At 47.8% G+C, this 15,084-nt stretch overlaps 1 protein-coding gene across 1 annotated transcript in view; it reads right to left on the bottom strand.

Annotated features, from left to right (window-relative positions):
* Positions 1–208: 208 nt before the first annotated feature.
* Positions 209–15,084, bottom strand: part of LOC138353186 (uncharacterized) — a 61,635-nt gene continuing 46,759 nt past the window's right edge. The window contains exon 5 of the mRNA XM_069306059.1: positions 209–513. Coding sequence (XP_069162160.1) covers positions 209–513 — 305 coding nt within the window. The remainder of the gene's footprint in view (positions 514–15,084) is intronic.

Raw genomic sequence — 15,084 nt, forward strand, 5'->3', positions numbered from 1 at the left:
CTTGTGAAAAGGATTCCTCAGCTGCACATGGCATTGAGTAAAGGATTTATCAGCTGCACAGGGGACGCAATCAAAGAACACAGTCTGAACATCAGAGGTCCACAGCTGTTCAATACCCTCCCAGCAGGACGGGCTGCACACGCACGCACGCGCACACACAGTCAGGCAGGGTTCGCACGCACGCGCGCGCACACACACACACAGTTCTTCACACACCTCTGTCATTCTCTGTGTACTTGACCTCATCTGATCCAAGTTTCATCACCTGTTCCTTCACTGTTGCTATATCATTTTCATACTTTTTCTCAACTTCTCTTCTCACACTAACATACTCATTCCTGGTTTTCTGGTATCTCTCTCTACTTTCAGGTGTTCTATTATTTCGGAAGATCCTCCACGCCCTTTTGTTCAGTTCCTTTGCTTCCATACATGCCCTATTAAACCATGGATTCTTCTTTTGCTTCTGGGTTTTTCCTTTCGGGCGGGTGTAAACTTGTTTACTGCCTCCTGACCCTTTTTGGTAACATAGTCCATCATGTCTTGTACAGACTTAGTTCTGAGTTCTGTGTCCCATGGGGGGGGGGGGGGATAGCTCTACCAGGTACTCAAAGATCAATACACTTATTCCCAAGGGGACTTCCAACTTAACTTCCCTTATATCCGACTCATTTAGGGTAAATATCAGATCAAGAATAGCGGGTTCATCCTCTCCTCTCATTCTTGTCGGTCCCTAGATGTGTTGGATTAGAAAGTTTCTTGTTGCCACGTCCAGCAGCTTAGCTCTCCATGTGTCTGGTCCTCCATGTGGGTCTCCGTTCTCCCAATCTATCTTCCCGTGGTTGAAGTCTCACATGATTAGTAGTCTGGATCCGTCCCTACTAGCGACAGAAGCTGCTCTCTCTATTATATTAATGGTGGCCATGTTTTTATCATATTCCTGTCTGGGTCTTCTGTCGTTTGGTGGGGGGTTATATATGACTACTACTACTATTAGTTTTTGTCCTCCAATTGCTATGGTACCTGTTATGTAGTCACTGAAATCCTCACAGCCCTGAATAACCATCTCTTCAAAACTCCAACCTTTTCTTATCAGCAGAGCTACACCACCTCCTCCTCTTACTTCTCTCTCTCTTTCCTCACTACATAGTAGTCCTGTGGAAACACTGCATTTGTTATGGTTTTCGTTAACTTTGTTTCTGTGAGTGCTATTATGTCAGGGTTTTCTTCTAGTGCCCATTCTCTAAGTTCACTTGTTTTATTTGTAATTCCATCTATGTTAGTGTATATTGCCTTGAAGCTCACTTTCTTGTGTTCATTCTATTGTCCTCCTTCTTGGTGAGTGTTCTGCTGATGGAGGAAGCTCTTCCATAGGTGTGAAGATTTGAGAGGTGGTTAACAGGGTCTCAGAGGATACTGGATGTGTGCGTGCGTGCGTGCGTGTGTGTGTGTGTGTGTGTGTGTGTGTGTGTGTGTGTGTGTGTGTGTGTGTGTGTGTGTGTGTGCGCGCGCGTGTGCGTGTGTGTGTGTGTGTGTGTGTGTGCGTGCGTGCGTGTGTGGGTGTGTGTGAGCTACAAAACATTACCATCACTGACATAATAACAACAGCAATACCTATTTGTAAAGAAACATATACACTAGTCATACAACAATACACTGACGCATGGTATTAAGCATCGCCGAAAACTGAGAGGGTCAAAACGTATCGCAGTCAAGAGCTCCGATGATCCTCGGGGCTCCCAGCTGTATCAAAGCAAAGTAACAAAGGTATAGCATTGCCATTTTTGTTATAAGGCGGCCAATGGCGCAGAACGTTCCGGGCACCGCCATGACTGCCAACAGCCCCATTACACCTACCGGCCACACTTGTAATAATAACTGATGGAACACTTGCCCGACTTTTCACTCCAAGGACCAGATTCACGAAAGAACTTACGCAAGCACTTACGAACGTGTATATCTTTCCTCAATCTTTGACGGCTTTGGTTACATTTATTAAACAGTTTACAAGCATGAAAACTTCCCATTCAACTGTTGTTATTGTTATAAACAGCCTCCTGGTGCTTCCGAGCTCATTAACTGTTTAATAATTGGAAACAAAGCCGTCAAAGATTGAGAAAAGATGTACTGGTTCGTAAGTGCTTGGATAAGTGTTTTCGTGAATCTGGCCCCAAGACTGTATTTGATCTTACGCCTCAAAGGTTTATGTATTATAAATACAGCTAATGTTGCATCTGGCAGACGCCCAGACAATACCTTGTGACTGGCATGGTTACCTTGCGACGATTTCGGGGCTCAACGTCCCTGCGGCCCGGTCCTCGACCAGGCCTCCTCCTGTGGTACCAACAGTGGCCGCGGAACATGCAGGTGGAATTGGTATTATGGGATTGTGGCCCTAGAGAAGGCAATGCAACCACTTAGCGTATTTTTGTGCCGTATTCCCCCTCGAACACGATCTGCCATGGCTTTACAACCTGGTGCAAGATTAGAGGAGTAGTGGTGTGTACCACTCACCATTGTCACAGAGCAGCAAACACCCGTGAGCACGCTAGAGTGACGGACACAGCCTTGACCACTACTTGAGAGAATGTAAACATCTGAGAGACATTAGACATGTATATCATAATAAACCCCACATTGTTTGAGTTAGGGAAATACCATATGTCAAATATAGATACTGTACTTATTCCCCGATTTTTCATCCGCAAGATAACGTAAGATTTTAAGGGCTGACGAATGTTAATCTTCTGGTAAGAGAAGCTGTTCACTTGAGACAGTTCAGCAAGTCCCAGCTGTGTCTGGGTACAAGTGACAGGGTGAACAACCCAGCGGGTTTTCTTCCTATTGGGGAGTGTTGTACATGCTGCAATGGCGGTGTGTCCACTCACAGGATGAGTGGCGCTGCCCAATACTGTCACTATGGCGGTGTCCACTCACAGGATGAGTGGCGCTGCCCAATACTGTCACTATGGCGGTATGTCCACTCACAGGATGAGTGGCGCTGCCCAATACTGTCACTATGGCGGTGTGTCCACTCACAGGATGAGTGGCGCTGCCCAATATTGTCACTATGGCGGTGTGTCCACTCACAGGATGAGTGACGCTGCCCAATACTGTCACTATGGCGGTGTGTCCACTCACAAGATGAGTGCCGCTGCCCCGTACTGTCACTATGACGGTGTGTCCACTCACAGGATGAGTGGCGCTGCCCAATACTGTCACTATGACGGTGTGTCCACTCACAGGATGAGTGGCGCTGCCCAATGTTGTCACTATGACGGTGTGTCCACTCACAGGATGAGTGGCGCTGCCCAATAAACTCACCCCTCGGGGCAAAATTAAAATAATAATAATAATAATAATAAGTGTACTAGAGGGACTGGTTCCAAATCTGAACTTAAAATAACACCACATGAGACCAGAAGGCATGGCAGGATGTGCAGAATAATACCCCCGTTGAAGAGCAGAAGTGCAACAGGTACTCTGAGAGAGAACTCTATCAACATCAGAGGCCTTGACTGTTCAACACGCTTCCACTACACATAAGGGGCATAACTGGCCGACCCCTCACTGTTCAAGAGAGAACTGGATAAACACCTCCAAGGGATACCTAATCAACCAGGCTGTGATTCATACGTCAGGCTGCGACCAGCCGAGGCCAACAACCTTAGTTTACCAGACGACCAACCGGGAGGCCAGGTCGGAGACCGGGTCGCGGGGCTGTTGACCCCCGGAAGCTAGACAAGGTAAACCCAAGGTAGACCCTCGACACTGATGAGCAAGATGATGGTGCCGCGCCTAAGTGGCTCTTGTAGTCTCACACTCAATACCTCTCTTGGTTTACTACACAGCTGCTGAGTTTATTACACACGTGTTGAGTAATAGAGTTAATAAAGAGCTGGTGTAGAGGGGCAGGAACATGATGCTGGGGCAGCAGGCTCTGGGCTCTGTCTGGCAAGGCTTACCCCATAAAAACGTCAGCCGCAAATGCCTACAATTTCAAGAAGGTGCTTCCGTGGCACATTTATTTCAGTAAGTTTACTTGGGATTGGCTCGTTCAGGTTAGACCTATATTTTAATTGGGAGATGGGCCTTGGGTGTTTGTAAGCTAACTTCTGAGTGGTGCTTTCCAAACGAGGAGGAGCTTATCTTGACAGTGAGTGAGTGTTGTACGCCGTGAGGAGGGACTGTGGTGGTGGGGTGTGAGCAGTGGGGAGTGTTAGTGTAGATATAGGCTTAAGACGAATACTCGCGGAGGGATGGATTGATTGGTGAAGATTAAGCCACCCAAAAGGTGGCACGGGCATGAATAGCCCGTAAATGGTGGCCCTTTTGAGCCATTACCAGTATCAAGAGATGATACTGGAGATCTGTGGAGGTGCGACTGCACCCTGCGTGACGGAAGATGTCTCCCGTCTGGCGGAGGGAGCGTGTGTCCAGTAATTTGTAAGTACCTGTTACCTTGGTTACCCTGAGGTATACAACTTGCTCTGTGATTCATTGTCATATTAATTGCCTTGGGGCAGAATTACTAGGTCTTGGGGAAAAAACAAGCTTAATTTCTGTCATTAGATATTAAGAAAAGGGGGAAAGCGCCAAGCCATTACGAGTATATAGCACTGGGAAGGGGTCGGGATAAGGATTTGGGATGGGACGGGGGAGAAAGAATGGTGCCCAACCACTGGGACAGACGGGGATTGAATGCCGACCTTCATGAAGCGAGACCGTCGCTCTACCGTCTAGCCCAAGTAGTTGGGTAATTTCTGTGATTAAATATATTAATTTGTGATCTGAAAACTTACAACAGGTCTAGGTCTGTTGACATGTAAGTACTCGTCTCCCGTGTCTCCTGTGACATGAGTCATTTACCCTCCACCGTCTTGATACACTAACCCAGCAAGCAGAACTACCATTGTTTCTTTAACGATTTTACCACGAATAACGAAACGCTCAACGAACTAAGGATACGGTGTGAGAATAGCTTGAGCTACCTCATCCCTTTGTGTGTATTTTACCTCAATAAACTCATTTCAATTTCAACCATGGATGTCCAACTACTAGGATCTTGAGATGATTTCGGAGCTTAGTGTCCCCGCGGCCCGGTCCTCAACCAGACCTCTACCCCCAGGAAGCAGTCCGTGACAACTGACTAACTCCCAGGTACCTATTTTACTGCTAGGTAACAAGAACATCAGGGGTGAAAGATACTCTGCCCATTCTTTCTCGCCGGCGCCCGGGAATGAACCCGGGACCAGAGGATCACGGGTCCAGTGTTCAGTCCGCTCAGCCACCGGCTCCGTCTGGAGGTAGTGTTACTAGTGAGTCCTAGTAAGGTAAATAAATAACACGTGGCGTCTCATGTGAGTGGCTGAAGGACAGGTGGGGTAGTTTACCTGGTTGATTACCACCCAGGACGCTGCAGGTACCATGAGAGCGAGATAACACCCGGGACAAGGGTGGAGTAGAGAAGGTATAGCAACACTGGGTCATTACCAAGAGAACTATTTCAGCCATTACCCACTGTTACAACAGTCAAGGCCGGGTTGTTACAACAGTCAAGGCCGGGTTGTTACAACAGTCAAGGCCGGGTTGTTACAACAGTCAAGGCCGGGTTGTTACAACAGTCAAGGCCGGGTTGTTACAACAGTCAAGGCCGGGTTGTTACAACAGTCAAGGTCGGGTTGTTACAACAGTCAAGGCCGGGTTGTTACAACAGTCAAGGCCGGGTTGTTACAACAGTCAAGGCCGGGTTGTTACAACAGTCAAGGCCGGGTTGTTACAACAGTCAAGGCCGGGTTGTTACAACAGTCAAGGCCGGGTTGTTACAACAGTCAAGGCCGGGTTGTTACAACAGTCAAGGCCGGGTTGTTACAACAGTCAAGGCCGGGTTGTTACAACAGTCAAGGCCGGGTTGTTACAACAGTCAAGGCCGGGTTGTTACAACAGTCAAGGCCGGGTTGTTACAACAGTCAAGGCCGGGTTGTTACAACAGTCAAGGCCGGGTTGTTACAACAGTCAAGGCCGGGTTGTTACAACAGTCAAGGCCGGGTTGTTACAGTTCTTAGTGTGTCGCCATCACTGTTACACCCTTCACTGTGGCTCTGCTTCCACCACCAGTGTTGGACGGCACGTGGTCCCGGGACCCTCGGGGACTGGTCGTGGTCCATGGGGCCCCCGGGGGACTGCACGTGGTCCTGGGGCCCTCGGGGGACGGCACGTGGTGCTGGGGCCCTCGGGGGACGGCACGTGGTCCTGGGGCCCTCGGGGGACGGCACGTGGTGCTGGGGCCCCTCGGGGGACGGCACGTGGTCCTGGGGCCCTCGGGGGACGGCACGTGGTGCTGGGGCCCTCGGGGGACGGCACGTGGTCCTGGGGCCCCCGGGGAACTGGACGTGACTTGATACTGTTGTGGAGGCGTCACCGTTCTCCTAGAGAGAGGTGTGTGGGCTGCAGCACGGTGCGATGAAGTTAAGAGAGTGTGTGAGTGTGTAAGTGTGTGAGTGTGTAAGTGTGTGTGTGAGTGTGTGAGTGTGTAAGTGTGTAAGTGTGTAAGTGTGTGAGTGTGTGTGTGTGAGTGTGAGTGTGTGAGCATCAATTATGGACCAGAGCGCAGTGCGACAGGGGCCCCGCGCCTCGACCTCATTATGGTGTCCTCACCTCATCCTTACTAACTCATGATTGATTGGTGAAGTTAAAGGAGCCCAAGAGGTGGCACGGGCATGAATAACCCGTAACGGACTAACTCACACACCTTGATTGATTGATGAAGATTAAGCCACCCAAGAGGTGGCACGGGCATGAATAGCCCGTAAGTGGTGGCCCTTTCGAGCCATTACCAGTATCAAAAGATGATACTGGAGATCTGTGGAGGCGCAACTGCACCCTGCGTGACGGGAGATGTCTCCCGGACCAAGTGGTGACCAAATGGTGTCACACACCTTATACCCGCCCTCCCAACTTCACCACACCACGCTACACTCCCCTTACACAACGCTACAACCCCCCCACAAGACGCTACACCCACCCTACCCCACGCTACACCCCCCCCCTACACCCCACGCAACAAAACCCCCCAACCCCACGCAACCCCCCCCCCCCCACTTCACGCAACACCCCCCCACCCCACACACCAAGCAAGCACCCAGCCAGCACCAGTCACATGCAAGGGGGGTTACTTACAGTTACACCTCGGGCGAAATGAACCTACAAATAAACAATGAAACAATTAACGAGGTCAAGCTAGTTAACAATTACTGGGCGACTAACAACCTCAACTACTGTGATATCCTCCTACCTAACAAGGCTGTTGAAACACAAAGCAATATAACAATAAAAAGGTAGTTAAAAGGGCTATACAACCACTACATTATTTACTTATGAACCAGCTGTACTCTATAATATTAACACATTACATAAGGCTGAGTGACAAGGTGGTACAGTGAACACATCCACAAGGGCCGTGACGAGGATTCGAACCTCCGTCTCTGGGCATCCCAGACGCTGCCTTAATCGACTGAGCTGCGATTAAGGCAGCGTCTGGGATGCTCACAGACGTAGGTTCGAATCCTCGTCACGGCCCTTGTGGATTTGTTCATTGATGCATCAGGTTATTGTGATTTGTGTGTGTAAGGTGGTAGAGTATTATGACAATGACCATGCCCAAGCTCCGCACCCACAGCACCAGCTACCTTACCATAAACATGCTTCATACACCCACTACGGCATGTATACACTCGTATGTATTAGTAACCAGTCCATTATACCCAGACACTTGTTAGGACAGTCATACCCCAAGCTGACAGGCTCACTATATGCCGTGCTTCTTGCCCCGCTCCTGTGCCAGGTAAGTTACGGGCTCACCATAGCCCGTAGTACTTGGAACTTGTTCCGAGTAGCTGAATCGAGAAACCCTTCAGTACGCATTCTCTTATTTTAGATACAGCTACTAAGAACAAGAAGTTCCAGTAGCACGGGCTAAGGCGAGCCCGTAACGCCATTATTCATTACCTGGAGTAGTTAAGGTATTTGTGTGTGGCTAGGTACCTCACCTGCACTCCTTGGAACCTAACCACATCTAAATCCCTTCAATCGTCCTCCGTCCCGTGCCTATCCTCGTGCCTACATGCCTATCTCCCTCCCTCCCTAAGTCCACTACGGGCTCACCATAGCCCGTGTTACTTGGAACTTTTTGTTCAGAGTAGCGAATCTTAACCAACAACAACCTCCCTCCCTGCGTGGTGAGTGCCTCCATTGCTGACTATCCGCGTACCTTCCCTCCCTGCCTGGTTGATGCCTGGTTGATGCCTGGTTGATACCTGGTTGATACCTGGTTGATGCCTGGTTGATACCTGGTTGATACCTGGTTGATTGGGTTCTGGGAGTTCTTCTACTCCCCAAGCCGTCCTTATGTCTCTCCCAGTGTGTTGAAACTGTCCCTATCCTCCCTGGACCTTGCCAGTGCCGCAGCAGCAGCTGACCCTGGATATGTGCTGGTGACAACCTTTCCTAGTCAGTTTGCCAGGGCCAAGTCCTCCTCCCCTACCTGGCGTGGGGCCGTATCTTGTTGTGACGCAAACACCTTATCTGGCTACTGTGTCCATCACACCACCTCTACACCCCAGCTCTACCTCTACACCCCAGCTCACCCTCTACACCCCAGCTCACTCTCTACACCCCAGTTCACCCCTACACCCCAGCTCACCATCTACTCTACACCCCAGCCCACAAGCAGGCAAGTAACTGTTAGCAAGTGATCCCGTAAGTTTGACCACGCCAAGTGAGGATTATAAGAGGTGAGGACCAAGTGAGGTCCTCTCTTACAGTAGAGACATTACATTAGTCACTGTCTAATTATTGATGCCTTTAGTCATGCGATGCTTCCAGCTTGGTTAACTGTGTCGTTCATGCATACAGGTTTGAATGGTGAACTGTTTGTTGTGGTTGTAATGGCAGTGACTGGTTGTGGTGGTAATTGTTGTAGTTGTGGTTTTAGTGATGATGTATTCGTTGCTGGTGTGGTGACGAGGGAGGGGGGGGTGCCGGGGGATCAGATAACGTGGCGTAGTGTCCCGAACACAGAGACGTGGCCAGGTGTGGGAGGCAGGTACACCCCATTACCCAACAGGACGACCTAACTAGTCATTTTATCAATAATTCCCTATCTAATCACAGTCCGGCCAGAAGGGTCACAATTGACAAGTCTTGATTATACAACCATTACATACAACCCGAGAGCTTTGTTACGTCAGGGGGCGGCGACCCCTGGCCTAGAGATACCTCCTACGCCCCGCCTCACACTCCCCTCCACCAGTGATCAAGCTGCCTCTCTTAAGCACCATCTAAACTATTATATTTAAGATGTGTAGTTCTAGGGCTGTCGGCTCTCAACCCACTGAACCCGAGTTCGATTCCCGCGTACAGCGACAAGTTTGGTCAGTTTTTCTTACTGGTGATGTGTCTGGTCTCCGAGCAGAAAGCTGATGCTTGGGAGTTAGACAACTGTTGTGGCATGCATTGGGGAAGGCCAGTCCTTGGTCTAGAGAGAACTCTATGACCATAACAGGCTTCCTCTTTCCGACAATGGTAATTACCTGTCGATGATGCCGAGGATCAACGTCTCCGCGGCCCGGTCTCTGACCAGGCCTCCTGCTTAGTGATCTGGTCAACTAAGCTGTTCGACGCAGCTCCTTGCAGCCTGACGTATGAGCCTGGTTGAATAGGTCTCCTCTGAAGCTGTTCATCAAGTTATCTTCTGAACACCATAAGAGGTCGGCCAATTATGTGTAGTGTAATGACACCATTTGTAAGAAAACCACCGTTGTGTAATGAGTGATTATGGGTCAACACGCCTTTACCACTATGTTGACCAGACCACACGCTAGAAAGTGAAGGGACGACGACGTTTCGGTCCGTCCTGGATTATTCTCGTGTCGGTAATAAGTCGATTTACCACTTATCGTTACGTCGATCTTACCCTCACCAATTGATACCCTTAACAATTATAGTTAACACGTAATACAAGATGGAACACTGTGAAGGTCTACCGTGACAGTGAGACACCCCTACCACCAGCCTCTCACATGTCAGGTCAGCCAACCATACACACTTATCTCATTATTAAGAGCTAAAAAGGATAATTATATACATGACCACTGACTGATGTTAATCTGGCGTCCCTAACTCGTGAGGAAGAAGGCAGGAACATAGATCTTACTCTTGATAATTACATAATTAATTCTTACTACCCTGGAGCGTACCTGAGACGGTTCTGGGAGTTCTGCTACTCCCCGAGCCCGGCCTGAGGTCAGGCTTAACTTGCGATAACGTGGTCCACCAGGCTGTTGCTTGGAGCGGCCCGCAGGTCCACATATCCACTACAGCTTGGTTGGTCCGGCACTTCTTGCAAGAACTTATAAGTGTCACTTGAATACATACACCTTTGTTCCAACAATATTTCTACACCTCTACTCTTCACTGGTTCTATTCTGCATTTCCTTCCGTATCCTTCGCTCCAGTATATTGTTATTCAACTGTGTACAGTTGGGACCTGGCCCTCCAGTGTCTTCCATGTGTATATTATTTGATGGCTTTCTCGTTTTCTCTCCAAAGAATAAGTACATTTTGAGAGCTTTGAGACGATCCCAATAATTAAGATGTTTTATCGTTTCTATACGTGCCGTATATGTTCTCTGTATTCCTTCTAATTCACAGATCTCTTATTATTATTAACATCTTTATTGACAAAATTAATTACAATTTTGCCTAATCTGAGGATTTTAATACAGTCTTATTAATTAAAGTGAGGAAAATGCTGGTATTCACTGTCACGCAGGACAGAGGGTCACTCCCGCTCTGAAGGGGGAAGTGAGTACCGAGCAGTACTCAAGACAGTACAGCACCAGTGACTTAAAGAGTATTAGCATCACCGTGAGGTACAGTACTTGTTGGTAACTACAAATGTTATTAATGCATTTAGCGAATCACTTCAAATATCTAAGACAAATCAACTTAAGATGTTATGTTCCAAGAATAATGAAAAAAATATTAACTAAAATGCCAAATTACTTTTAATATTGAATTTATTAATAAGAATCAATAATATCCTATTCTAAGAACCTATCCAAGAGGCAAAATGGTTTGAAATACTAAATACACAACTCGATTACAATACCTTCACTCCGCAAGTAATCCAGCCAGTAAGGCTTATTATCCCCCCCCCGGGGGGCTGTTCCACACCTAATCTAACCTCACACTAATGAATTAACTGAGGATTTCACCAGGTATGAAGATCCACCTTCTATGGCACCCAAACCCATGCTCCCGGCCACTCCACTGTAACACTGTAAAAGTGTTTGAGTTAGTTTATTTAAAATATATATAGAGTACATGAGTCACAGACAAGGATCTGAGAGGCGCCAGTTGTCTGCCTGAGATCTCACACCTCTAACCGTTAACGACCCCAAGTGACCTGAGGTCAGATCATGAGAATTTCACCTTGCTTCCGCTAAGCTTATAATTGTAGTCTGGTAGCCTTCAAACATGCCGACGTTTAAGGAGTGGCTTGGTAGTGCCGGAGGCTATCTAATTGTGGGCGGAGTTAGCTACTAGGTTCCCCAATATAAACTCGGAGAGCTATCCAGAAAGAAGGATGAAGAGACAGAACAGCAGACGAGAGCAGAGACCTGCTCCCTACCAGGGAGGCTGTCGGCCGGCAGGGGCGAGACAGTCTCTGTCAAGCTACAGACCCCCCCCCCCCCCTCTCTATTCAACTTAGACTCAGTACTCGGTGAGTGAACATTAAGGTGACTTGGTCGTGTTTACATATGTTGTGTGATGATCAGGGGCAGTCAAGTTGTAGGGTTCTCAGATTCTTGGATGATGACTCACTATGCATATTAAACTGGAACATTTTAATTGAATTGCTAAATTATGATACTTCATGTGAAATATAATTATGAATTTATTATTTAAATTGTGTTTAACTTTGTTCCCTAAAGATTTTGAGTTGAGGTGAGAAAGCCTCTGTAGTTACTGGTTTCATGGTTTAGAATGAGTACATGATAAAGATGGGAACTACTAATAATGAACTCATGATAACATCTTTTGAGAATTTTGTGATACAGGCAAGTTCCATTCCTTGTCTTGTATGTAATGATCATGAATGGATGGTGGCAGCATTTCGTCTTCTACTATCTACTCTTCTACTTCTACTATCTACTCTTCTCCTTCTACCTATCTACACCTCTCCCTCCACCCTTCTCTAAACTCTCACTTTCAACTAATGACCCTCCTTGCCCCTCCCACCTCTCTCCCTCTCACCCCAAACCCTCACTAATTACTTCACTATTCATTTCTTTCCTCTCGTATTCTCTTATACGTTTGTGGCAATGATTCTGTATTCTAGAGTTCTCTCTAGAGTTTCGGGTAACTGATCAAGTGACGGCGCCTTGTAGTCTTAGCACCTAGGTAGTCAAATACCTAGGTTACAAGGTGTTGAACGAGAGAGGTTGCCTTAGGAACTCTGGAGGGTGCTCTAGAATAGTTAGCTAACTGGGGACGGGATAACGGACTAGAGAGAGTTAACTGGGGGGTGGAATAATGGACAAGATAGAGCTATTTCCACCACCCCCCGTTACAATGATGGCAGCGGTGTTGAACAATGTTGTAGGTAGTTGGTGTTCTTTTAACATTGTTCAGTCCCACGTGTCTTTTTGCCGCTCAGGCGCTATCAGGGAGATCTTGACAGGTGTTTTACTTTCGCGATTTAGCGAGTTTTCAGGTTAGGAGATAGTGATTTTCTGACGATGTATTTTAGTGAGTTTGTGAGTTTTGTGGTGTTCAGGGAATGTTCACCAGAACTTGCGTGTGTAGTGATTAATGTTAGTGATAAGATTTGGCGATTTGGGAACTTAGCGGTGTTGGTAGTGCAGGTCAGCTGAGTGTGACAGGTGACCTCGCATGTCCCACGGGGACACCCAGCCACCGCTGGTCTCCAGGTCAGTGGGGAGTGGCAGGTGTAGTTCTTAAGTAGTTTAAGTGTGGTTCTGCTCAGATTATTGCGATCGACTGTTTTACTCCATTTGAACGCAATAACCCGAGGTGTACTGGTATTGTACAGCATGCTAGTGTGGACTAGTGTGTCAGTAGACTTCACGTTGGGGACGCTCGACGTTAGATAGTCTGGTCACAGGGGTGACAACAGTTTGGGAGTTGTTTACCGGCGGAGAAGCTAGGGAAACACTCTGGGTCACGTAGGTGGCTGTAGGTTAAGGGTGGGAGTAATGGTTAATTATGTACTTAAGATTAGGAACGGTACAGTTAAGTTTAGGCTAGTGTTTTGTCTATTAGTGTTGATTTTTTTTTGTGACAAGTTAAAAGTAGTGATGACCTTATTCTCTCTTCTCTAACTTTACTCTGTTACTGTTTTATGTTCCACCAAGTCAATATCATTCAGAGTTAATTGAATTATTAAAAATTGAAGTGTAGTTGTTGCCAGGAGGAGAGCGGTATGATAGGACTGTGTAACCCTATACAAACGACAGGGTCACACAAACATCTTGGGAACACGTATTGTCGCCTTTCTGTTCATTTCACAGGTGGGAGCCAGAAGAGAGGAGAGACGCACATACAGAAGAGGGAGACGGCTGCCTTATACCACACTCACGGCTGTTCCTCACCACCACGACGACCAGCCCCTACCTGGATGTCAGGGCCACCACCACCACCACCACCACCACCACCACCCCAGGGGACCCCAAGATGCAGCCCTCTCGGTCGGTCAACATTGGTCTACCCAGTGGACCCCAAGACGGACGGACCCCAGTGGACCCCAAGACGGACGGACCCCCAGTGGACCCCAGGTCGTTCTGCAGACGGCCCCAGACGACCCAGTAATGATGGAAGAGGAGCAACAACGACTCCAGTCTGTCCCACCAACATCGGTCTACCCAGGATGGACCCCAGGACGGACAGACCCCCAATGGACCCCAGGTCGCTTGTCAAAGACCCATGGGAGGAGGAAGAGAGAAGAAAGAAGAAAGAAGAGAGAAGAAAGAAGAGAGAAGAAAGAAGAGAGAAGAAAGAAGAAGATAAGCCAAGCTGAGACACGATACCTAGTGTCCCTTGCTGGTGTCAGCATTATTGCATGGAGCGTAATTGCAAGACAGGATCGTTGCCTTGACTGGCCGCCCCTCCTACAAGCATGTTGCTCTGTTGAGTGATTCTTCCTGTGTCATGCGGACTTGATGTGGCTGTCAGAAGTAGCTCTCTGAAGGAGGCGTGCTGGAGCAACAGGGAGGAAGAAGAGTAGGATGGGATTTCTACTGTTGGCAACTATATGAAGGTCTCGAAACTTGTAGTCCCTATAGCTGTGAAGAACCCCAATATACGTCTCTCATGGTGACTGACGTAGGGCCAATTACAGATCAGCTGGGACAACCGAATTCCACGGTCCTGTGCTCAGTTCAAGTAGTAACGGCTTTCGGGTTGACCAAGTGTTGTTGTGCGTTAACGACGGAGAAGCGACGGAGGCAGTTGTGTTGAAGAAATGTGGTACAGGATTATCTACAAGACCAAGCAGTGACGTCGCCCAGCCAGAGACAATGGACGTCTGTCTACATATTTCATTTTTTAGAGTAGGATGATGTATATTTGTTTAGCTAGGATGTATTCTTTTCGTTAATAAAGTTGTCGCACACGGCTAGCTTGCTTTAGCAGTGTTGCAAAAACTTTATTTTCGGGGAGAAGGGGAGATGTAACACTGTAAAAGTGTTTGAGTTAGTTTATTTAAAATATATATAGAGTACATGAGTCACAGACAAGGATCTGAGAGGCGCCAGTTGTCTGCCTGAGATCTCACACCTCTAACCGTTAACGACCCCAAGTGACCTGAGGTCAGATCATGAGAATTTCACCTTGCTTCCGCTAAGCTTATAATTGTAGTCTGGTAGCCTTCAAACATGCCGACGTTTAAGGAGTGGCTTGGTAGTGCCGGAGGCTATCTAATTGTGGGCGGAGTTAGCTACTAGGTTCCCCAATATAAACTCGGAGAGCTATCCAGAAAGAAGGATGAAGAGACAGAACAGCAGA

Source organism: Procambarus clarkii, chromosome 56 (assembly GCF_040958095.1).
Source record: "Procambarus clarkii isolate CNS0578487 chromosome 56, FALCON_Pclarkii_2.0, whole genome shotgun sequence".
Classification (NCBI taxonomy): Eukaryota; Metazoa; Arthropoda; class Malacostraca; order Decapoda; family Cambaridae; genus Procambarus; species Procambarus clarkii.